The 25,162-nt window shown below is 34.1% G+C and overlaps 3 protein-coding genes across 8 annotated transcripts; 2 read left to right on the top strand and 1 right to left on the bottom strand.

Annotated features, from left to right (window-relative positions):
• Window positions 1-2,848: 2,848 nt before the first annotated feature.
• LOC111381758 (5'-3' exoribonuclease-like) lies at window positions 2,849-7,153 on the top strand. Its single transcript, XM_023005584.1, has 5 exons — window positions 2,849-3,405; window positions 5,239-5,363; window positions 5,481-5,795; window positions 5,893-6,062; window positions 6,435-7,153. Exons 1-5 carry the CDS (start codon window positions 3,070-3,072, stop codon window positions 6,815-6,817), a joined length of 1,329 nt encoding a protein of 442 aa, XP_022861352.1. The 5' UTR covers window positions 2,849-3,069; the 3' UTR covers window positions 6,818-7,153.
• Window positions 7,154-7,950: 797 nt separating this feature from the next.
• LOC111381754 lies at window positions 7,951-10,784 on the top strand. Its single transcript, XM_023005569.1, has 4 exons — window positions 7,951-8,279; window positions 8,381-8,507; window positions 9,888-10,062; window positions 10,177-10,784. The coding sequence occupies exons 1-4, from the start codon at window positions 8,076-8,078 to the stop codon at window positions 10,394-10,396; spliced, it is 726 nt and encodes a 241-aa protein (XP_022861337.1). The 5' UTR covers window positions 7,951-8,075; the 3' UTR covers window positions 10,397-10,784.
• Window positions 10,785-11,607: 823 nt separating this feature from the next.
• Window positions 11,608-19,208, bottom strand: LOC111381720 (protein LNK1-like). Of its 6 annotated transcripts, none has more exons than XM_023005547.1 (10): window positions 19,025-19,207; window positions 18,308-18,404; window positions 15,170-15,527; window positions 14,938-15,097; window positions 14,582-14,852; window positions 14,390-14,464; window positions 13,365-14,006; window positions 12,548-12,696; window positions 12,259-12,394; window positions 11,608-12,034 (listed from the first exon to the last, which is right to left on the bottom strand). In XM_023005547.1, exons 2-10 carry the CDS (start codon window positions 18,329-18,331, stop codon window positions 11,942-11,944), a joined length of 1,908 nt encoding a protein of 635 aa, XP_022861315.1. In that variant the 5' UTR covers window positions 18,332-18,404; window positions 19,025-19,207; the 3' UTR covers window positions 11,608-11,941. The 6 variants fall into 6 exon arrangements, with proteins under 6 accessions (XP_022861315.1, XP_022861330.1, XP_022861301.1 ...); XM_023005562.1 differs by having other exon boundaries at window positions 15,170-15,560; window positions 18,308-18,464; window positions 19,025-19,201; XM_023005533.1 differs by having other exon boundaries at window positions 14,938-15,527; window positions 19,025-19,208.
• Window positions 19,209-25,162: the final 5,954 nt, after the last annotated feature.

Below are 25,162 nucleotides of genomic sequence, written 5' to 3'. Positions count from 1 at the left end.
CAGCTAAGACATTTCTACAGTCTTAGAGAAAGTCCTTTCTGCATTCTAAGTATGTCATTCAGGCACCGTATATATTTCAAAACAAGGAGAAAACTTAAAAAATGGATGAGAAAAAGGAGCATTTTACCTATCCTTTCCCCCACAAGATTAAAGCCCCGTTTGGTACTCATTTTTTTTCAAAATACATTTTTTTCAATTTTCTTTTCAATCACACATTATTTATTAAAATAATATGACACGTAAATCAAAATCTTTTCATTATTTTTTAACTATACATTTTTCATCAATTTACTATTGTAAAATACATTTTTACAAGAANACAACAACTATTAAACATAACTTTGAATAAAACACAAGATTTCAATGAAAAATAACCTTTTTTTTTGAGAATTGTGGAGAGCATGATCAATTCACAAATTTGAATGAGATTAAATTTCTCTAAATAAAATTATATGACTTTCTTATGAAATGGAAGCATATAGTTATTTCTTAGTATTAATGGTTTTTCTAACTTCATCTTCTTCATTTTTTTCCCAATTATTGGTCAACACCTTGCCCCTATTTGGTGGCTTCAAAATTAAAAAAGAAAAAAAAATCTGAATAATATTTTTTGAGAATGTGTTGAAAAATAGAGAAAATCTTTGGATTTACATGTATAATATTTTATAATATGAATGCATAGTTGAAAATACTTATGAAAAATAAATTAAAGTAAAATAAAGAGAATCAAACAGGACTTAATAGATAATGAAAGCAAATGAATCATTAGATATTAGCTAACATTAATGTAGTTATTCATGGAAACTACTTGTTCTTCTTGAAATTCGTGATAAATAGAGAAAAAAATTGTTTCATTTTTCATTAATAGACAATTTGACTATTTATGCAAGAGTTATTAACATTAGATACTTTTCAACCATGGGGCAGACCCAATTCAGGTGCCTACACTGAGCTTTGGGGCACCCCAGGCCCCAGCTGCATTTTCTGAATATCTATGGTTATAAATCCATGTACTTCATGGTGCTATGGTTTTTTCTTCAAGCGTATGGCCACCCGCTGTTTCTTCAGGTTTTGATGTATGGTTATATAGTATGGAGCATTATTTTGAATATGTATGATTATAAAGTTTGGCGCATTATTTTCTGAATATGTATGGTTTTAAAGTTTGGCACATTATTTTGATATTCGGAGACATCCGGGCTTTGTTCACTTTCTACTAACATATGAAGATGCCTGAAACAGCCCTTTACACGCCCCTTGTAGCCAAAAATGCAAAACAGGCAATGCAATAGAAGGTTAAGGTGTTAAACGTTGAACTCGAAACTGAAGCGGAGAAATTAGAAAAAATAGCGGGGAAGCCATCGAATTCATTCGGCTTATTTTATAAGGAATTTCTTTGACATCATGGCCTTCACTTGTTAAGCAACACTAGTTCTTTGGTCTTCCGGTTTGCTTCTCTGGAGTTGGAGGGAATATTTTGTTTCAACTCTCTATCTGTCTCTTAAGCTGAACTTTAGATTAACGGCCTGTTTGGAAGTGATTTTTTTGTCCAAAAAATTAATTTTTTGACCGTTATTTCACTATTTCAACCATCATATTTGACTTCTTCTCTCACGGGTGGATACTACTTTTCTCCTAACGGTCAAAAAATCAATTCTCAAAATCACTTTCAAACAGACTCTAATTTTTTTATTTTTTTTTTTGGGTCCGCTCTGTTTTCAACTGCAAAAGTTAGATATTTTTGTGAATTCCCCTCGAAATAATTGAGAAAAAGAGTGATCCTGGGAGGAGTGGTGGGGGTGCAGGCTTTTGAAAAGATTCAACACTGAGCAAAAGGTAAATGCCCAAAGGACTATAAGGTTTCGGTACTTTTGTACAAGAAATGTAATAATGGATGTAAAATGAACATCAATCTTCCAGACCAAACCATTAAACCCCTGTTTGACAATTATTATTCAAGAAAAAAAAGAATATTTGAATATTGATTTATAGGAAAAAGTAGGAAAAAATTTACACGTAACTGAAAAATGAGTATATAAAATAAAGAGAGATCAAAAAATGGTAATCAAATGGGAGCTAAGTTTCTCCTCGACCCTATTTTTAAAAATTTATATCTAATTATACATTTTTAGAGAATATATATCTTTTATTAACTTTTTAATTATATTTTAACCAACTTTTTATCAAACTAATTATCTAATTTTTAACAATACCAAATAAGGGATAAAATAGATGCAAAATTAGTGTGTTTTTTGGATAAGCTTCCTTACCCAGTTTGAAAATCATCAAAACAATTTTTTTGTTTTCCCAAACTCATTTTGAACTATACATTCTCACAACAAATTACTTTGCACATAAATTCAAATATTTCCTACTTTTTGACCACACATTTTTCAAAAATTTACTATTTCAAAACTCATTTTTCATAAGAAACTCATTTTAATGATTGTCAAACGAGGGCTAATTTAATTAACTTTATTTATTATGAATAAGTAAATTTCAAAATAAATAATTATTCCATTAGTTCTACTTAGAAATAAATAAGTATTTACTTCAATTGTAAGTGTTTGCTTATAAGTAATAAAAAGTAATATTGAATTTATTTATTTTTTTGGCACGAAACTTTGGATAAAAGTTGATTACATGTGTGTGGTAGAAAAATTATGGATCCCTTAAAATATGTAGTTAAAATTATTTATTAATTTCAATTTTGATTAAAATCTAAATTTAATTTTTACCAAACAATGTTCTTCAATTTTTAAAGTATTTTCCTTAAAACCGGAACATCCATTTTGACATAACCAGTCCAATCAATTGAGGAGAAGAAAAAGAAATCTATGCTGTATTTTTTCATGGTAAATTGAGGAGAAGAAAAAGAAAATCCCCAGATCTCTCCAATTTCTAGGATTATTTATACGCAAAACGCTTAGATATATACACTACAACACTATACATAGACCCTAACGCTTGACCTCAACAGGTTAAAAAGCTAACATTTGTTTCGTCTTCTTCATTTTTTTCCTGCGTCTTAGCCGAGGCCTCATTTATTTCCTTTTTCTCTCAAAATCAATGATGGCTGATAAAGAAAGCCCCAAAAAGCCAATTGTTAATAACAGCAATAATAATTCTAAGAAAAAGAAGAAAAAGAAGAGAGGCGGTTCCAAGAGGAAAATGACCCTTGAACAGACAGTGGCATACAAATCAGTCAGCGAATGGGTTTTCTTGGACAGGTCTAATGATAATATCAATAATTCAATGGGTGTTTTCGATTCAGTTTTGGATGATTTTGGGGTTCAATGCTACCAACCAAAGGAAAAGCTTGTCTTTGAATTTCACTGTCACACAACATGCAGTGATGGATTCTTGTCTCCTTCCAAGCTTGTAGAGAGAGCTCATCAAAATGGGGTGAGCTTTTCTTTCTTCTTCATATTTTTTTTTTTTAGATTTTTTGATTTGTTTATAGTGTTGGAAGATGGATTTTTCTTTGAAATGGTTTTGATATACATTATGCTCTCCCCCTCTCTCTCTCCCTCTCTCTCTCATCATACTCGGTGTTTTACTTATAAATGGAATTATGGAAGGATTTGATGATATTTAGGGTTAAGGATATGATATTTTTCCCATTTTTGTTGAATTTCGTCCTGATTGAATTCTATTCTAATTGACTAAGTTCCCTTTGTGCTTCTTCTCTGGGTTAAGTTGGGTAGGTGATTGAATTGTGAGGAATTTATCCCTTTTAAGTTGCTTTAATTTATTGCAGTGCTGTGCCCTTTTCTTTAGGGCAAAATTTGTACAATCCTAGGTGCTTTTATATATAATCTTTTCAACCTTTGGGAGTCCGTTGACTACGAAAATCAACAATGTATAGACAATCAACGATTCCTTTGCTCAATTTAGCTTTGAAGTTAAGGTTTAAATTCTCTGCTCTCAGTCATTAGTCAAACCAGAGCATTCTGATATTGTCTATTAATTGTCATCACGTGTGGAACAGAATAATGTAGGCGACAATTCGACAAATGTGTAATACTTATTGGATATAAAATTTCTGAATTACCAAGAAAGATCCTTTTTGTCGGTTTGTAACACTTCTTAGGCTATTTTGTTTTGGCTCAGTTTTCATTGTGAAGGGGAAGGAGACATAAGTAAGGTTATAAGATTTAATTCAATTTTTCACTATCCATATGCCATCTTTTCAACTTCATCATCAAAGTTCATGTTGAATGTCATCTCTGCAGCTCTTCTATCCCAAGTCCCAACAATAGATTCTGTCGGATTTCGTTTTCTTTTTCAACTCTTATTGGTCATTAATTCTAAATGTGAAAAATATTGCAAGAAGAAAAATGTTAACAGATTATAACTGTTTAGGCCTATCAATTGGTCTTACTGGCAACTAATTGCAAAGGTACTACTAGAGAGGCTAAAAGAATGAAAATAAAAGAAGATCTAATGTATATTAGGATACATGTAAGGAAATATTATATACTCGCAATGTTAGAGGTCCTTTTCTGAAATGCGATGCTCCCATTTTCCAAGAATATGTATTTGTTGGTGTTCATTAGGTGGCATGGTTTTTTTTATTTGTGTGCGCACACCTCTCCAAAAAGTGGTTTACCCTTTTTTCTCTCTCTTTGAGGGGGTGGGGAGGAGTTTGAAATTGAGGTGGTTCTGTAGTATTAAGGTCTCCTTTCACGTTTAATAATAACATCTTGGTGTTCTTCCTGCAACCTTCAGGAAAAATCAAAGAAACCAGTAAGGAAAATGTTTAATGGCGACAGCTCATTCACTTATATTGAAAGATCTGGGAGGAACTTCGACATCATCTATTAAAATGAACTTTTAAAAATATGTAGAGGAATTTGTGGGAACATGCAAGCTCTATGATGGCATGAACAAATAGAGAGAGATTGAACATTTGTGAGTGAATTAATGAATATACCTTCCGTATGATAGATAAATTTTATTTTCATTTTGTGTCTGACAAAAATTCCTGAGAGAAGATGGTCTTTGCTTCTGCTTGTCATGTGTTCTTGGAGATCTATCCATTATGTTTAATGCTTTATATTCTGGCAGTATCATGATCATGTAGATAATCTATCCTCCAACATTGTCTGTTCTTCTTTCACCTTTTGGTTTCTATCAAGAAAGCTATAATTTTAATTATGTGGACAACTACGTTTCTTACGAATCATCATTTTTACGAATAACTAGAAGGGCTATTAATTTGTGTGTTCATAACAGGTCAAAGTACTTGCTTTAACGGATCATGATACGATGTCTGGCATCCCGGAGGCCCTGGAAGCAGCACGCAAATTTGGCATCAAGATTATTCCCGGTGTTGAAGTTAGTACAATGTTCTCTGCAAGGTTATTGTTTTGCTGTTATTCATTTGCTTACTGTTTACCATGATGTTAGTGATTATCTAGAATGTTGCAATTAATTTCTTGTACTACTTTGTACCGATTTTGTAAAATGACTCGCAGAGGAGAGTCAGGACCAAAAGAACCTGTTCACATTCTTGCATATTACAGCAGCTGCGGGCCAAAAAATGCCGAAGCATTGGAAAAGTTTTTATGTAATATTAGAGATGGACGCTTCATCCGTGCAAAAAACATGATCTCAAAACTGAACAAGCTCAAAATGCCTCTTAAATGGGAAAATGTAATCAAGATTGCAGGAAAGGGTGTTGCTCCTGGGAGGCTTCATGTTGCTCGTGCTATGCTTGAAGCTGGCCATGTAGAAAATCTAAAACAGGCTTTTAACCAATATCTTTATGATGGTGGACCTGCATATTCTATGTAATATTTTTTACAATGTCAACTTGGCTTTTTTGTAAGTTGGTTTTTATGTTTTCAAATTGCTCAGTGTAATAGTTTTGCCTGTCCTTTGGTGTAGGGGAAGTGAACCAGTGTCTGAGGAAGCATTGGAATTGATACGTGAAACAGGAGGTATTGCAGTGTTGGCACATCCATGGGCACTGAAGAATCCTGCCACCATCATCAGAAGACTGAAGGAAGCAGGCCTACACGGGTTAGAGGCTTACAGAAGTGATGGAAAACTAGAAGGTATATATAATGTATATCTAATTCTTCTACTGCTCGCGTAATTTCACAAAGCATTTATGATTAATTAGAAAGTTTAACAGAATCTAAAATTGAAGAAATCAGAGAAAGACTGTATTAGTAAATAGTAGATGTAGCAGCATCACCTGAGGACTAATTGACTTCCAAATAGAGATTCTAGAATTATAATCCTCCCACTCTTGCCCTTTCAAAAAGAAAAAGGAAATAGTTTTCAAATGACATCCTGCTGCTGATATGGCTGCAACAGGTCGTATTCTTGATTAGCTGTTTTACGAGAGTGTTTAAAAATTGATTTCTGATTAAACTGTAGTGTCCGCTGTCGATATTTTGATTCACCATTTCTTTCGATATCAGTATACAGTGATATAGCTGATGCACAAAACCTTTTGAAACTTGGAGGGTCGGATTACCATGGGCGAAGTGGTCAGCACGAGTCCGAGGTGGGAAGTGTGAGTCTTCCAGTGATGGTGGTGCACGAGTTCCTTAAGTTGGCTCGACCAATATGGTGCAATGCCATCAAAGAAATCCTAGAAACTTATGTCAAAGACCCCTCTGACTCAAATTTGCAACTTATCACGAGATTTGGATGGACGAAGGTTTCAAGGGGTATTTCACCTTTCAAGTGCACCAAAGAGTTCATAAAGCAATGTTTATCAACGTGGTTGTCGAAGGAAGAAAGAGAGAGCGCAGAGTTTGAGGCCATCAAGTTGGAGCTTTGCCATATTTCAATCAGTTGAACAGAGTTGGAGGCTCGTGCAGCAAATAGTTTCTCCTGAGTTTCGTCTTTGTTCGTGTTCATCCCATACATCAAGGGTGCAAGAAGATTAAATTCATTGATACATTTGATGGCAACTCCCGATTCAGAGTTTTCAGTGTACTGCGTTACTTTTCGACACTTTCACATAGGTTTTTTTATTATTTATTTTATCAAAAAACTGAAAATTTTGTTCATTGTCATGTATTTAATCCCTCTTCAGATTCAAAAAATCACCCAGAATTTGAAGTGTTGATGGATAAGTAACATTAGTTTGTTTATGTTTAAAGTTTATCAATAAAAATACTATTGATTTAAAACAAATTTATTTATGAGGAAACTTTAATATGTTGCTTTTTGAAGCTTGAAACTTATTTCTTCAGTAGAAAGTAACTTTTATATTTAGCAATATATGAGTGAGTTATGTTATAAATTGACAACCCTTTGTCACAGTACTATTCACGATAGAAGTAGGTCTTTGTTTTTCCACACGACGACTCATACAACTTTTGTTTGAGCTCCATTCTTAAATTAAAAAAAAAAAAAATCATTTTTAAACAGTATTTTGATATTATTTTAATCACACATTCTTCAATAAAATAATATTATACGTAAACATAAAATTTTTCTTTATTCTTTAATCACATATTTCCCATCAATATACCAAAAATAAAATTTTCTCCCAAAATGGGGCTCAAACAAGGGCACAAATTGAGATAGCGATATTTGTTAATACTTTAAACTTGAAAGTGTGATGTGTTATTTAAAATTTCACAATTTGTTTCGTATTCATTTAAGCCCCTATTTGGTTTGGTTTAAAAAAATTCATAAAAAATTATGTTTTAGTCAACAATTTATTTTACCACAACTTTTAAATACACATTTCATTAATTTTTATCCAAATTTACTAAGAAATTGATTATTAACTAAATCAAATGGGACTATGTCCACGCTTCACAACCATTATTTGAAAAAAAAAAAAAAAGTTTTGATTAGTGATTTTTTGAAGAATGTGTGATTTAAAAATAGAGAAATTTTATATTTAAGTGCAAAATAATTTATTAAGTGGTTAAAAATGAGTACTAAAAAAAATATATATTTTAAATAATAGTTCGTCAATCGGGGCCAAATAAGTTTAGGTTTGTATGCATCCAACGGCTATGATTCAAGTTTCGTCTTTCTTCTACATTATCCGATAGCAGGTAATTCTGTGAACTGAGGTTGAATCTTGGATCGGAAAAATGAGCTTGTCCCTGCTGCAAAGCTACTCCTCGGCTGAGGAGGAGGAAGGAGGAAACGGAGAACTAGGAGACCCACAATATCAAAACTCCTCGGACGATGAAGAGAACTGCGCCGTTTTAAAGAACCCTTCGTACAAACCCTTGTTCGATCCAAATCCACCCCCCTCTTCTACCCTCCCATCTGCTTTTGATGCATTCTCTGAAGTAAATACCAGAAATTATGAGCTAGTTATGTTATTTATTATTTTTCTTTTGGTGGGGATTTGCTTAATTTTATTAATTTTTTGTGGGAAATCTTTTTGCAGGTTGTAGGGCCTCCTAGGTTTCTGAACAATCATGTCCAGGAAGAAGCGGCGAAAGGGGAGGACGATGGGCGGCGTTGGCGGCATGGTGTCCGGAGAAACCGTAGAGATAAAAAAGATTTACCTGCCGGTAATTTCCTTTTGGTTTTCAAATATGTATAAACTTTTAATCCTTTTTAATGGCTATGCGTGCTTAAAACTTAATGTCCATCTTTCAATAGAATACTCAAGTGTTTCCATTAATCAGTAGCTCAAATCCTAAAAGAATAAGAAAACAATGTCTTTCTGTCTAGAACTGCTTAGGCAAATGATTTGAACGTTGAGGGAATTGAATTTTTTGTGAATATTTTGGATTAATAATTGGAAGCAAGTAAAAAGTTTGGGCAGTCCATTAACCCAAAAAAAGAAGAAAAATTTTGATATTTTTAGGTGACTTTTGGACAGATATTGAAGACTGGAGAGGAACGTTAAAATTTGGTTATAAATTTATTGATTATGTCGAATAGAGTGAATGGCAAAGAGGTTGGATTGGGAAGGGTTTAAAACTGAACTTGGGATCAAGAACTTGGAAAGCTGGGAAGTATACCAAGGATGGAATGGAAAATTATTTTTTTGATCAGATCTGTGTCTTTACTGTTGTGTATTGAGCTTCTAATGTAATGTGATTGGATAATACTTTCTTTATCTCTGTTGTATTTAACAGAAACCATGACCATATTCAAGCTTCTGCCCTATGATGCATTTCGATTTATCTTTTACTTTACAACCAAGATGTTAGGTGCAAAGCTTTGACATATCAGAGTTACAGAGTTAAATAAGTTCACCAATCGCTACATTGGATAAATCATGCCAAATAGTTGTTAAAATAATGCTACGGATCAGATTCTCCTCACTGGAGATTTAGTCGGTCTGGTTTCAGTGACAGGATGGCACCCAATAGAGAAGGGGACCCTTAATTCCCTCATCTTTTGCTCTATTCGGCCCAAATCCACAACCGAAATTATTCCCCAAATTTTTTTTCTCTTGTTCATGAGACTGCTCAGTTTGTAGAATATATTCCATATTGTCTTGTATTTTCATGCCTATGTCTAAGGAGTAAGAAAATGAGAAATACAGATGAAACAAATTTGTAAATGCTCCTGTCATGATAGCCTATTTTCTTTCTTTTTTTTCTTTTCTTTATTTTTTTTTTTTTCGTGAAAGAGAATGGAACAATTTATTTCTCAATCCAGCAGATTAAGCCATTTATTTTTTGGGTCAATTAGATTTTGGTATGGGAGCATCTTGCCTTCTTTAATATGTGGATGAGATAAGGTAGAGCGGCATGTCTTGTAGTATTGGCAAATTTTGGGTGATGCTATTCTGATTAACAAGAGAGCATGTTTGGTTTTCATGGATGTTTTTCATTGTTTTTGCTTTCTATTTTTCCTCCTGCTACATTGTACTGGATGGAGTACGATGCATTTTTCTCAATTTCATACTTCTTGAATCTGCTGTTGGCCTTACATAGGGGCTGTAGTGGAGTCTAAAGCTCATTTAGTAGGAATCCACGAGAGAGTGAGAAGCGATGCTGGAAGCAACATTCCCCAGAGTCAAAATAATGGTTCTGTGGGAAATTCACAAGGTGTAAAGCGCGTGGCAACTGCTGGCGACCCAAATTTAGAAGATGCGGCAGAACTACTCAGGTGTGTATTGCAGCATCCCTTGTGATAGAGAATACTTTAGTTTCCCTCCCAGACTTCATCCCACGAAGGACATGGGTAAAATGTGCTGTGTGATTATATATACTTTGCTTGTAGGATGTGTGTGAGGTGTGGAATACCGAAAACATACTCTCATACAAGAGGAATAGTCTGCCCTGTATGTGGTGATCGCCCTCCCACAGACACAGAAGAGCCTGTCAAGAAAAAGGAATCAACTATTAAGGATAAGGAAAAGAGTAAGAGGATGAAGGGTCAATCCTCACACGCTACTTGGAAAAGTGAGACAGAAATGCAACTCCGACAACAGTTCGACTAGAAGAGGAATCTAGGGGGCTGCTACTATGGCACGACAATTATGTAAAATTGCTTCATCAAGAAACATGAGATCATCCTTCATACTATTTGCTGCTGCTTGTTCGTGTTCGTTTTTTATCCAACTTATGTATGGCATCTTTAACACCAGCATATATGTGGGAGTTTGGTTTAGAAATTGGATAATATTTAGGGCTTAATTTGAACGGAATTGTTTCCTGCCCCGTCCATAGTGGGTAAGATATAACTTTCTACTTGCTGATATGGCAGAAGAATCTTACTTATGATTTTATCGAAATGTGAGAGCCGTAAGTACTATTCTTTCCAAGTAAGCAATATAAGACTTCTCACTGTGAGCAGAACATATTTATTAATTTGAATTTGGATGGTTACTTCTTGTTCTTTAGCCAAAATCAAAACTAATACCTTACTCTTTTTTTCCCCACTGAATTTTGAAAATGGCAGAGTTTATGCACACTTTTTAAACACCCTTTTCTTCTCCAAGGATCAGACGCAAGAAATTGATAAATTCTACACTCATTTTCTCAGGTTATTTTTGGCTTAGAAATATGGATTTAATTCAGTGACATTCTAGTTTTATTTGAAGCATATATTCAATGTCTTATTATAATTATTACTGCACGTTAAACACATATTTGGCTTAGAAATATGAATTTATTTAGGGACGTTCTAGTTTTATTTGAAGCATATATTCAGTCCTTGTTTGAGTCCCATTCTTTTGAAAAAATACATTTTTTAACAGTGTTTTTACATTATTTCAACCACACATTTTTAATAAAATAATATTATACGCAAATTCAAAATTTTTTCTTATTTTTTAACCACACATTTTTCATCAATACACTATTTAAAAATTCATTCTTCCAAAAAAAAAATAGGTCTCAAACACGGGCTCAATGTCTGATTATAATTATTACTGCACATTAAACAGTAATTTTTAAAATCAAGAGGTAATAAGAGTAATGTTCAGTGTACATCCATTGAAATTCAAAGTGTGTTGGTCAAAAGGAAAAAGCTGCTCGGACACGGTTAAAAACCGGGATTCGTCCAGACCCTACATGACAGCACCTGCTGCCTTGTTTTTCTTTTTTTCTTCCAACTCTCCAATCACTGCATGACACTTGTTGTTTGGATTTAAAATTTGGATTGAAACCTTATCATTGTAACACAACGCAAAAAGTGTGCTTTTTTAAAAACTGTCAAATCATATGTTGTCCCATAGAACAATGTCAAAAAGAATGTACAAACAGCATGATTATTTTGATAAACATATACCAAAATAAACATCCACCAAGGGTTTGAACTGCAGTAAAATGTGAAAAGTCAAAAACTGCATATCATGAAAAAGCCATACAAGGTTGAGCACCACGAGGTAGGTCATAAACCAAAAACTCAAATTTACATCATCATAAATATGAAACAAATTTGGCATCTAAACTCGAGGCAACTGGTATGCGTTTGTGTTCACGATGGTACAGAGAATGAACTTTGCCCAAGCTAGACACTACTCGATTCTTAATGTCCGCAATCAAGTAACAATTTTCATTGTATCAGCAGCAGTTGCTTCATTGTTGATCGATTTCTCATCCATTATGGGCATACTAGTGGAAGGTCCATGAACCTGTTCAGAACAGAATACATCATTTTAGAAGCCAATATATGCACGTTTGGAACACATTACATCACAGTAATTTGCATATAACACACGACATTTTAGCTTCATTTTCTTCCCTTTTACCATTTACTGCAGTTCAATCCTCATTATTACCAAACACACCATAAGACGTCTTTAGGAAACTGCTGGGAAATAATCATATGAGAAGATGACATGCATTGAAAATATACCATGCTAGGTGACCTGAAAGCAGACGAGTCGTTGACAGGCGTAGAAGCAGAGTCTGAGGACCTGTGAAACAATAAGTGGGCAATAGAGCGATCTACAGGATTTGTGTCAGTTTCCATATCCATATATCCAGTGAACCTGATGACAAATCATCAGAAGATATCAGAAGACGTCACTATATCAAAAAAATCCCTAAGAGAAAATCAGTTACATGTTTCGACTAGAACTTGTGCAGTGTGTAAAACTATTACAGACGTGACTCTGTGATTCAGAAATCAAGATAAACCATACTTGTTTGATCTTGCTGCCATGAATGCTCCACTGGCATCTCCCTCATCTTTGCAGCCACCATTTGGGTTTGGATGGTTATGTCTTTGTTCAGCATTCCTAGCCAAACGATATAAACCATCCCGTATGCATAATTTCGTCCTCATGTCCAACTAAACCAAGAAGATATTAACCATTATCAGTTTGAAGTTGAATATGAAACATACTGCGAACACTGTATAATTGATTCAGGACATGTAAGATGTTAGAATATTATAAAATTCTATTCATTTATTCCTTGCTACGTTTAAGTGACCCACTATGCGTGAACACAAAAATCGAGGACAAGGTGTACATTCAGGGCATGTTCAATTTCTTTATTTGCAGAAAGTCCAACCTCTGTTTGAGGGCATGCTCTACGAAAATTGTTCATATTTTGACTAAATTTGCTAAACATATGCTTAGCAGATACGCATGATCAGACTTTTAGTACAGCGTATTGTCTAGGATCTTAGCACCACACACACACGTATCTAGCGTCAATATAGGAAAGGATATAATTAAAGGCACTCCGCAGAATCATAACATTCTAAAAATCAAACCTTCAGATCACAATACTAAATATTAAAGCAGAAACTTAAATTATGTCAGAATCTCACTACCAATTATTGGTTCATTCATTTCTAAGTGCTTCACAATTATAAAACTTCTCTCCACCAATGATAGCTCACAGTGAAATGTATATGAATAGATCAAACCTCCTGGGAGCAGGTGACATCATCAAAAAAATTACTTTTTAGTGACAAAGCAAATGATAATTTTTTTGGAAAGGACGTCTTACCTGTTCCATGACAAGCTGAAGCTGTTGGAAACTAGCTGCTTCAATTGAAATATCATCCAAAGATGAATTCATGGATGAATTCTCTTGCATATCTGATGAGCATAGTTCTGCTGGAATCACCATGCTGGCTCCATCAACATCACTGTAATTTTCAAATTTACCTCCAGAGCAGTGATCTTTCTTTTCTATTGAAACAGGATCAAGTATGGAGGACTGGCTACCTTGATGATTATCTAGCTTCTCTCTTTTTTCACTGCCCACCATAGTAGCCACCTGAAACGAAGGATCACCAGAATTCTCCACAAATTGCACTTGACTAGATGCATAGGATGGCTCCCTCGGTGAATGGAATGCCAAGTCGTTTGTATGAACCGAAGTTTTATCTGATAAACTACTGCTATTTGAATGCACATGAGGAAAAGCATTCCGTAGGTAATCACGGGATTCAGGAACCAGAGCCTTCTGTGGATGTTGAATAGCCATAGATTGGAAAGCTTCATGAGATGTAGACCCCAAAGGAAGATGCCCAACTTCACTTGGCAGATTGCTAACATAATTAAAACAACCATTTCCAGGGTACTGTTCTCTTCTTTTCCTCTGAGACTGGTTTTGTTGCTTTGACTGCCTTTTATGCTCATTGACCTGCGAAGTATAATGCATTCAACTTATTTTATTGTCAGTGTTCATTAGACTATCTTCCAACAGTACCACATATAGAAATTTTGGAGACTAATAAAGATTCAATATACTCAGCCAAACCGTTCCTAAATTCTACTTGGGTAAAACAATTCCTTCCACCAGAAAATGACGAATTTTTCTATTCCTATTTTATAGTCACATATCGTAAGAACATTGAAGAAACATAATTGGCCCCGTTATCTAAATTCCAATTGGGTAAAAATATTCCTTTGACCAGAAAATGATGAATTTTTCTGTACCTATTTTATAGTCACATATCGTAAGTAAGAACATCGAAGGAAAATAATTTGCCCTAAAAAGACTAATTCATCGAGTTTTGTGCATACCGTTCCGTTGCTGCCAGTTTTGTAGCAGTTATTAGTTGAAATCTTGTGTTGAATTTCACCATTTTGTCCTATTTCCTGCAAAAGTGAAAAAACAAAAGTTTGCCTTGCACTGGTGAATTATGGTTCCAGAAAAAAGCTATATATCTAAAAAGAAAAGAAGCACGGAGTCAAATTCTAGTAGCACTCACTGACCTGTTCTATCTCATCTTTTCTGTTAGATCTAGTGGATCCATTCAAAAAGGGCATATGAGAAACAGATTCATCACAAATGGATGTAGTATTATTAGTAGAAGAGCTTCCATCTACCATTTCTAAAATATTTTCCATTGCTTTTGACTCGGGACAGGAAAACTTAAAATCTGACTCCAGCATATCTCCAGATCCTCCTGTAGCACCATCTGATGAAAACCAACCTAATTCATCTTCTTTATCCAATCCAAGTCCAAATGTTGAATCACAACTCCTGGAGAACGAGATGTAATCATGAGAAACAAGTTATGCAATGAGAATGATGTAATATTTAATCTGAATAGGAGACCACTAATTACCTAAACATCCTGTCAATATCCTCAAAATTTCCTATTTCAGTCCAATCATAACGTAAGAGATCGCTAGAATTTTCATCTTCAGGATTTTTGTCAAAGAAATTGAGATCATCATCTGTTTGAGAAATGCCACCGAGCGGATAACTAAAGGAGTTGCTGTCAACTGCAGTGCATTTGTCATTGAGAATGGGATCATTTGCACAAACTTCACTACCATTGGAATCTATATTATTACCGTTGAAGCCATAACTTGATATTCTGGTATTATCAGATGCTAAACTTGAAGCTTCTTTGATTGTGTCACGAACAGTTGGAGAAAGGAATGCTCCATGTGGTGTCCGAGACCATGAACCCTTCTCTAACATAGTGCTCCTCCTGCTAATCGAAGTTGAAAGTTCTTCTTGATCTTTCTCCTGACCTACATGTTTAGCAGCCGATTTATCTCCATAACTTCTTGAAATAGCAGTTCCTTCACAGCGAGGTTTCTTGCGGCTATCACCCTGAAAGGAAATTTTTTTGGCCTGATTGTCACCAGGATGGGGCACTATATGATCATCACTCTGGAAATATTCATCCCAAACTATATCTTCGAACTGTTACAGCAGTTACAGAATTTTAGCTGCTAACTGCAGAGAATACTTCATTAAAATAAATCAATAATATTTGATTATAACATCAGTGAATTGGAAACTAGACATCAACCACTAATACAGTTCCAGAGTACAATTATGCACTAAGTAAAGATATAAAATAATAATAGAAAAAAAGTGAAATCATCACTATAATCCCAAGAAACCTCTTTTTTTTTTTTTTTTTTTTTTTTTTTTTTAAAGAAAAAATGAAAAACGTAATTGTGGAGAAATATTCATTTGAGCAAGAACAGGAAAAAAAAAAAAAAAATTTTTTTTTTGAAAGGTACGACAAGAAACTCAAACCTGAAACAGAAGAATTGAAATCAAACATGTACATGTAATTTGTATGATCCTTTTATAACTAAGATATGTAGAATATTTTCTACCCAGCATGATGATAATGGAACTTGGAGCATCTCTTGCACTCTATTTATACCGCATTTCATATTACAGGATATTTATGGTTTGCCTTTTTCTCTGTATCATAAATGAGTAGGCCAAGTTATTAAAATTCAAGTTTCTTCGCAAGACTACAGAGGCAGTAACGGACTTACTAGGAAAAGGTGCCTTACCAAAATACAGGACAGAAAGCAACAGTAAAAATGGAGAAAATAGCAGGTATATAGCATTTTTCCAGAGAAGATAAATAATCTGCCGCTGCATCACATTTTCTCAGGCATAAATACTATTATAAACAGCTAAGTTTAAAGGTAAGATCATCCAATTGTTTTAAGCAGACTACATAAAAATATAGTATTTAGAAAAGCAATATTCATCAATTGTTCTATTTCAAGTACCTTAAGGAACATGAATTTTTGCACTAAAACGCATAGTTGATGATGATGTGTTCACAAGAAAAACATGAAAGTTTAGTAGACCAAGTCTAAGTAGGGTGCAAAAAGCATTTGCGAAAAAGAATTGAAAACGCATACTTATGAAAAGGGCCTTCAGGTTTCATAAAAATGCAGGAATGCTTGCTCAGGCCTGATGAACCTGAATTTTTGGAATCAGTTTTGTAAAAGTAAGAAATAGCCTTGGTTTACTGTCCAGGCAAACGAAATGCTTTATAATTACAACACATTGAGAAGGGTATCAATAGTTGCCATCTACTAAATCAATTTTTTTACAAGTAGAGTTTCTAATTTTAAAAACTGAGTACATGTTGTGCTCAAAATATCTAACTAAACTGCTAACCATCATTGTTTCTTGACAAGGAGACATTACTAATTATATTGAAAAACTTCGAGCAGAAGCTAAACCTGGATAAAATAATAGCCATTAAGAAAAACTTAGCATAGGTTCATTGTTTGAATTGGATTGCTAAGAAAAATACAGTTCTCAGTTTTCATATTTATGTTATGATTCCAAAGTGTTCTTAAGCATGTCTACTGTATGTTCATAATGTAGCCTCAGAATGTCCTAACTTGTCAATGTGTTCCCAAAACATCTCGTCCAAATTACACCCTCAAAAACAGAAGGGAAAAAAAAAGAAAAAAAAGGAAGATCATTCGAAAGAGGGTCCAATATGTATCCTAGTGTCCATCCAGGAAGAAAGTTTCTGCAAACAGATGCACTAGCTTAAAGAAAATTTTGTCCTTGCAAATGTTTTCAAAGCCGCCTGTAGCAAAACAAAATAAGTTGATGATATTATCTATTAGTTTTATTCACTTCAACCACATGGCTGAACAACTACTCTACACTATATTTATCATAGTCAAGTCATGTTAGAGGGGTTACCACATTCAATGTGAACAATTTTTTGTCTGTAGCCTTTTATTTCATATTCATGCAACATTCAGACTACCTTTCAATGTCCCTCCTATCCTCCCTTATGACAGCCTTGCACCTTAAAGACTAAGTGTGGGTGCATTGAAATATGAAAGTATAACGTAAATAATACATGGACGCAATCAATGCTCAATATTTGATCCTAAGATCAATATGAAACCCCCAACATAAAATAATTTCTTAACTATGAGCCCATTTGGTACGAATTAAAATCTTATTTTAGTCTAAGTCAAAGTCTAACAATCAATATTAACCACATCTTTTATGGGTCAACCACACATTTCAAAAACTTTTACCACAATCTACTAAAAATTTAATTTTAATCCCCACCAAACGCCCTCTATAACTGCCTTGAACACAGTTAACCAAAATAGTAGCACAATAGACACTCTTTTTTGGATAAGGCAATACATCTAATTAATTTTATGCATCCACTGTCATTGTTCACTTTATTCTCATCTAATAGTCAAGCGTGTGGCATATTTGTTTCGAGAATAAGATTCTGCAACCAACATGAATCATATGCGCCATAAATGCTTTCAATATACATTTCACATTCATTTTCTGCCATTTAGCACATTCTCCAAGACTATCACATGTGCATTACAAAAGGAGACAAACTACAAGCTCCTGCTCCTATTCCAACAGAAGAAACAGAGCAAAGGGTATATTTATGGCAATCTACCGATCCTTCCTAGAAAATCAAATGGATGAGCCCTCTCAAACTAAGCAATAGATAGAACCACATATATTATTAGTTGTATCAATAATACTTCTTTTATGCTCAATGCAGCTATTTTTTCATCTATATTTGTTGTTATTGAAATACAAATATGCACCGAACAATTTTTGAGGTTTTTTTTTTTTTTTTTTTTTTGGGGCGGGGGGTGTCTTATTTTAACAGAGCGATATCAAAAAGATAAAAGAAGAAAGTAATCCCAAAAAAAACTCACCTGGTACATGCACAAGTCTGACATTCCTTCAAGTCTTCAGCCTGCACTCAAACTGCAAGCTATTCTCTTCATGTTTAGGATCGAATCTTTCATTCACCTCCATTTGCCAATTCAACAAAAACAACAATCACACCAAACTTCTTAGAGCAAAGGATATCTAAGAAAAAACACACACAAACAAAAAACAATTATAGAGGAAAACTCAACTATACCAAAAGACTAAATCAAGCTCAGGCTTTCAAATTTTAAATCTTGAAAAAGAGTGTTTACGACCTAAATTTTTTGTTAGAGCAAAGGATATCTAAGAAAAAACACACACAAACAAAAAACAATTATAGAGGAAAACTCAACTATACCAAAAGACTAAATCAAGCTCAGGCTTTCAAATTTTAAATCTTGAAAAAGAGTGTTTACGACCTAAATTTTTTGATAAAATATACCAAAAAACTAAAACTTTTCCACAGGAAAGTTAATAATAGTAGAAAAGGTTCCACAAAACTGACCCAAAGTATAATTAAACGCAGAAAAAGCAAATCTAATTATACAACTAACAAAATTCATCTCCAGGATTTAATCGTTTCCTTTTCTTCAGTTTATCAACAATCGAACAAATCTTGATCCAGAAAATGAATCAATCAATCTACACAACAAACGGGAAGGAAAAAAAACACATTTGAAGAACAATACTGTACAACAAAACCTTGACGAAAAACTCACCAGAAAATAAGAAAAAGCTGAAAAGTCGTAACAGTTAACTGGAAACGATGAGTTCACTTCACAAAGCAACCAAAAAACCCTAAATCAGAGGCTTCGGGGAGACAAATCTCGGATGTTCTAGAGAGAACGAGACAGAGAGAGAAACCTTTTGCTTCGAGTTGCTGGAAGATAATACTTTTTTTGGGAATATTTTATTCATTTACTGTAAAAAAAAAGAAGAGCCACGGATGTGTTGCCACGTGTATACAAAATCAAAAGACAGGCGGCCAAGAATGGTGGGCATCAAATTCGTGGACGAGATGGCGGGTCGAGATACTATCTGTTTACTCAATTCTATTGGTCCACGTTTTCTTCGGGCTTTGACAGATGGACACGTGTTCTGGAAAAAAAAAAAAAAAGGGCCGTCAGAAAATTGGGCTACGGACATTTAGTTGGGCTTTTAGTGGGTTGCGTAACCCGATTTTGCTGATGGGTTAGTTTTGCTTGGTGGTGACAGCAATGGTTAATAATTGTGGAAATTTGGTTTGTTTATTTTTTGATAGCGACACTTATGCTACTTGTTGGAATTTAGGGTGTTATAATGACTTTTCAATTTTTTTGGAAGAAAATTACTTTTCAAAAGTTACCTCCTTCCAAACATTAAAACATTGTTTATTATAATTATTTTTTTTAACGTTCTTGATGGAATTCAATAGGATCTCCTACTCGATGCTAAACTGGATGAATTATTCTAGTTGTACAATCAGTGTTGACAATCCTGATTGACAACGTACCTACATGAGGGGATCCAAGATTTTTTATTCATCGTGGATCCCCTTCCAATCGAAGTTATCAACTCCGATTGTACATGCAATATAATTGAAACTAGATTGAAGTCGATAGTAATTTTTGCACGTGTATGCATTTTAGTATTCTTCTCTGCCTCTTTTCTGACTTCATGGACACACGCATCATCCATGAATTGCAGAAGCTGGCTGAGAGGTGCACTCTACTTAAAAACTCATGACGAGAATCACGTCAAGAAATACAAGTTGTCACATTATATGCAGCTTCATTGATCAATCAAATTTGTACATTTATGTGAGTAGACATATCAGATAGGTTTTGTCCTTTGTTGATTATGTATCTTTAAAGGATTAAATTGATTTATCGACTACTCATGTATAAAAAATTACTCACTCATCCCATGTTATGAGTGGTCGATACCTTGGCACCCCAACAAAACTCATCTTTGAATTATAATTTGTTGTTTGTTGTATTAAAAAGGACTTTTGCTTTAAGGTATATCAAAGAAATTAAACGATTATCTTACGAAATTGGAGAATAAATTGAATCATAGATGCTTCTAAAAAACTAAAATTTACGTTGCTTTTAAGCACAATTAAATATGTGATTCTTGGCATGGTCCCAAAAATATTTTAATGAAATTACAGTCATGTGTTAATATGTGATTGTCAAATAATAAATATACTTCATTCGTCATATGATAATTTTTATATAACACGTTACCGAAAGAAATACTTTGTGCATATTTGGTTCTGATTTTCCATCCCAAAAAATCATTTTTTGATCGTTACTTTCCTAAACCAGCCATCATTTTTTACTTCTCTCTTATAGATGGGATTCACATTTCTCTTTAACAGTCAAAAAATCAATTCACATAATAACTACCAAACAAACCCTTTATTCATCCACTAAAACAATGAACAAAAAATCCAACTTCGAAAGCAACATAAATGATCTTATCTTATAAAAAGAGTAATGGGCATTAGGCACAAATCTAGTACTAGTCAATATTATGCTATTTTGCCAGATCAATAACTTGTCGATCAATCTTGTTCTTGTCTGTAAACGTATAGTCTATTTGATATAATTATTTTTTGCTAAAACTTAAAAGTTTGATTGAGGGTCATTTGGGAGTGATTTTTCACTTCAAAAAATTGATCTTTTTATCGTTATTTCACTATTCCAGCTGTAAAGTTTAACTTCTTCTCTCACAGGTAATCCTCACTTTTCTCCTAACGATCAAAAAATCAATTCTCAAAATCGCTCCTAAACAAGGCCTGAATGTGCCAAACTTCTTTTTTATTCGCACATTTCATTCCATCGATTAATTTTATTCACGTTTTAACCAGAAGTTTCTTGAGATTCATCTATTTTTATCAACTTTATATTTACTAAAAATTTACATCTAACAAACAAGCATGCAGTTAATTAGTACATGCTTGACTAAGCTTCAAAAATTACAAGTAGGATTGGCAATGGCCCCGTTTGGTATACATTAATGTAAGAATGAGAATGAAAAATATAGTCGTTACGAGACTCACACAAGAGATAGAAAGTCAAATATGGTGACTTGATGTGATGGATAACGATCATATTTTTCATTTTAATGACAAATAATGGGAAACAAACGGGGGCAATAAAACCTTTTCCTTGTTGTAGAGGTACGAGTACTTAGTCCAAATTAATAATTAAAAATAGTTTTGACCTACTTTTAAGTTTAGTCACACCTCCACCTTATTCATATCAATAAGAGAAAAGTGTTGTACACTTATACAGTCATCTCACAAAAAGTGGAGCTCGCGATTATTTTAATCGTCAGCCACACCCCCTAATGTGAGAGGATTGTCATAGTTGCTGTGAAAGCAACTGTACTTGAAGCATGTCTATTTCAATAATAACTTAGAAACGACCTCTATTTTTTTTTAATTACAATGTCTGTATTTATTAATGACTTGTCATTTATTTCCCCTTTTTTTCAAACTCAAGTCCCTCGTAACAAGTACTGTATGAAATGTGATGAGTAAATTTCGAGTTATTATGCACTTGTGTTGCAAGCCTTCACCATTGAAATTACAAAGTAAATAAAAATTACAAATTAAATTGAAAATTTTCTATTTTCTTAACTTTGATCGTTGATCAGCATCTAGGAATCACTTTCCTTTGAAGTTTACGACTCGGCGAAAAGTTGTCAAGTCACACGGTAATGCGATGCATTTCTGGTTATGATATCCATAAACCTCTGCAGCCTCTTGAAGCAGTTTTTGGAACTTAGGATTCTTCAAATACGACATGGAAATCACAAATCTCTGTACTTCTTCGCCAACATAAACCACAAAGTACCCCTTTGGAGTTCTTTTGTTTTCTGCTTCCCTTGCCTGTACTGTGCAATTGCCCATACTTTCTTAAAACTTCAAATTTAGACAAAGTATGAGCAGTTACTTTTTCAAAAGAGTTCGAGCCATACATATACATATATACACACAAATTCAACAAAGTTTAGCACATGAACTTCAACAGTAAATCTTACAGTATCCAGCTGAAAATGTTGACAACGTGTGTTTATCAGAGAAACTGATAAGAATGTTTGGGGGGGCGAGAACTTATGGTAATGATCTTTGAATTATACTTAATAATCACATGCAAACAAAAAATCTTGAAACGTAACCCCACATGCATGCATTAGAAAACAAGTTTAGATACATTAAATCTAGTCTTCATTCTGCATACTTGAGACACTTTTACTCTGATACGGTATAAAGATTATAAGTACTTAAGGATAATTGTGCACTAATTATACTGTTTAATTTCTAACGTGGCAACGAGGGATTGGTGAATGAGTTTTTGGTCTTCAGATGCCGAATTTGAAATGACTAAACCCTGAAAAGGCATGTCGATGAAGAAAATAATGAGGGTGGTGGTGATGTTTTCTTATCCTAAACTGGGAACTTTTGGTTGCATATTAGGATACAGACTCCCCAGAGGTTTCCTATCGCAAACCAACCACGTTCTATCAAGAATATTTACGAACCATCCGCTGTACCTGAAGTTGAAGCACGAGCTTTTCTTTTTTCAGTTTCTTTATTTAGCCCTTGTCCGGGCACGATTCTTATTGGATTTTAAGAATAATTTGGACCGTGGGACCAGTATGTGGGTTCCCTATGCAACCGAGGACTCAACATCAAGCAAATTTCCTGAAATGCCCATCTCCCAAATACAATGAATAAATGTCAAAAGGGTATAAAGGTAATTTTTGGTCAATAAATGCGGCTGCCTATTTATGGTTAGCGGGCAAAATTCTGCTAAAAATCTGCCGAAAATGGCTTCCAGACAAGTGTTTGATCTGTAATAGATATGCAATCACGGAACACATGATTTTGGCTAAGAAGGTACATGGAAATGCTGAAATGCATACTATTCTGTGAGCATTCGAACCATTGTTATTTGATTACTATGAGAAATTGTTTTTCAAGATATTACTGTGTTTATGCACTTTGTTGTGCTTTTACACGAAAGCGACCTAGTACAATTAAGATCTAAAATTACAAGAAAAATAGAACACGAGGTTTTTCTCGTGGTTTGAATTAACCATGAAGGTAATTTAATATAACCAATTCGATATCCACTATATAAAGAAGTTTTACATATTGAAGAATGACAAATCCAAGGTCCCAAACTCACTAGTAAGTATGGCCAAATATGAGACGAGATCTGCCATCCAATTTTGCTTTCCAAATGGCTATCCATCCAATAAAATATTGACATTTTATCAATTTGATTGGTTAGTAATGAAGTTAATAAAGGTAAATTTGAAATGGTATATTAATTATTGATGACATTTCAATAATTCTTAGGATGGAAAGTCATGTAGACAGTAAAATTGGACAACATCTCAACTTGCCGAAGACTTGGAATAACCTCAAGTCAATTTAGGAAGAGAAGCATGTCAAGGTACAACGGCTAAAGAAAGAGTAATGTTACATAGCAAAAGCGGTGTTTAACAACAGTCATATAGTGGAATGCATACTCCGTAACTGAGATCGATTGTGTTGATTTTATGATCACCCCGTCTCATAAATTGGGGTTGAACACTGCTCGTTAAAAAATTATTCATAATGAAAACCTATTTGGAGAAAGTCTTGACTTGCCTCTTTCCTCTTATTAGCAAGATTGATTTGACCCATAAATAAGGGTCAACCTTGCTGCTCAGCCCTGAAAATAGACTCCTAAATAATTTGTATATCGATGAGTCCAAATCAGCATAGACTTAATCCGAAATGATCATGTCCATATCTCTCCCTTTGTTGCCTTGGGCAATTACCAACGGGCTACACTTCGAAGTGATCACGTCGAGGAAAAGAGATAGAAAGACATATATGCTCCCGTTTGACCCCCAAATTTTTTTCCCAAATTTTAATGTTTGGAATAGTGTTTTTTGAAGAATGTTTGGTTGAAAAAGAATGAAAAGTTTTCGATTTATGTTCAATATTATTTTATGGAAGATTGTGTAATTGAAAATAATTTAGAAAAAAATTGAAAGAGAATGGAGGACAAACGAGAGTGTATATATAAGGTGAAATATTTGATTAAACGAATGGGCTTGTTATAGTTAGTCCACAAATTCGACTTCTTTGCAGAGTTGCATTTGTCAAATGTCATTTCCAGTATTATTCATGCAAAGTCATCCACAACGACATTATATAGATCAAGTTTGGCGAATCCACTTCAAAACGCACTTTTTAACATGAAATTTCTAAATCCATTCTCTCTTATTCTCTTTTCCTTAAAGAAATGTTATGAACTTCTATTAAATTTGTTAACTCGATTATGCTTGAGTTAATCTATTGTTTGAAGGAAGAAACCACAATCATTATCCATACTGTTAGCAATCCAGCGGCATGTGACGGAGGCACATGAGGCCCACGCACAGAGACATTGGCTGGGCATGGCGCGTGACGCATTTTCTAACAACGGTCTCGACAGGCAGTTTGTTCCTAATGATATTTCTCACATTTTGGTGTTGTTAGTTTTCTATTTCAGGTTGCGCAGTAGAATCTGGACAGAGTTGTTCTTCGAAGGTTCGGGAATCAATCGTGGTTGGTTGGTTGTTACAATTTCTAGAGACTTTAGGACAAATAATGGTAGTCCTAAAGTGATAAATTCGCACTTCTCATAATTTACGGACTCAGATTGGTCCGCTATGATATATCGGTTTATCCCAATTTAAATTTCAGCATTAGCACGTCATCATGTATGGTGACACTAGATTTGTGGTTACCTTGAAGGAGTAACATAGCTTGTACTAGAAATTTAGGAGTTAATTGTCATATTTGAAGTATTGAATTTTGATTGCAA

This window comes from Olea europaea, chromosome 3, assembly GCF_002742605.1.
Source record: "Olea europaea var. sylvestris chromosome 3, O_europaea_v1, whole genome shotgun sequence".
Classification (NCBI taxonomy): Eukaryota; Viridiplantae; Streptophyta; class Magnoliopsida; order Lamiales; family Oleaceae; genus Olea; species Olea europaea.
This window is presented reverse-complemented; position numbering and strand designations above follow the sequence as displayed.

Bases quoted from the DNA above. Each gene is read 5' to 3' on its own strand.
- LOC111381758 (XM_023005584.1), top strand. From the start codon at position 3,070: ATGATGGCTGATAAAGAAAGCCCCAAAAAGCCAATTGTTAATAACAGC. The intron at 5,364-5,480 runs GTTATTGTTTTG...AATGACTCGCAG, and splicing joins AGTACAATGTTCTCTGCAAG to AGGAGAGTCAGGACCAAAAG. The intron at 5,796-5,892 runs GTAATATTTTTT...CCTTTGGTGTAG, and splicing joins GGTGGACCTGCATATTCTAT to GGGAAGTGAACCAGTGTCTG.
- LOC111381754 (XM_023005569.1), top strand. From the start codon at position 8,076: ATGAGCTTGTCCCTGCTGCAAAGCTACTCCTCGGCTGAGGAGGAGGAA. The intron at 8,280-8,380 runs GTAAATACCAGA...ATCTTTTTGCAG, and splicing joins CTTTTGATGCATTCTCTGAA to GTTGTAGGGCCTCCTAGGTT. The intron at 8,508-9,887 runs GTAATTTCCTTT...GGCCTTACATAG, and splicing joins TAAAAAAGATTTACCTGCCG to GGGCTGTAGTGGAGTCTAAA.
- LOC111381720 (XM_023005533.1), bottom strand. From the start codon at position 18,331: ATGTCAGACTTGTGCATGTACCAG. The intron at 14,853-14,937 runs GTAATTAGTGGT...CTCGTTCTCCAG, and splicing joins GATATTGACAGGATGTTTAG to GAGTTGTGATTCAACATTTG. The intron at 14,007-14,389 runs GTATGCACAAAA...TATACTTCGCAG, and splicing joins AAACTGGCAGCAACGGAACG to GTCAATGAGCATAAAAGGCA.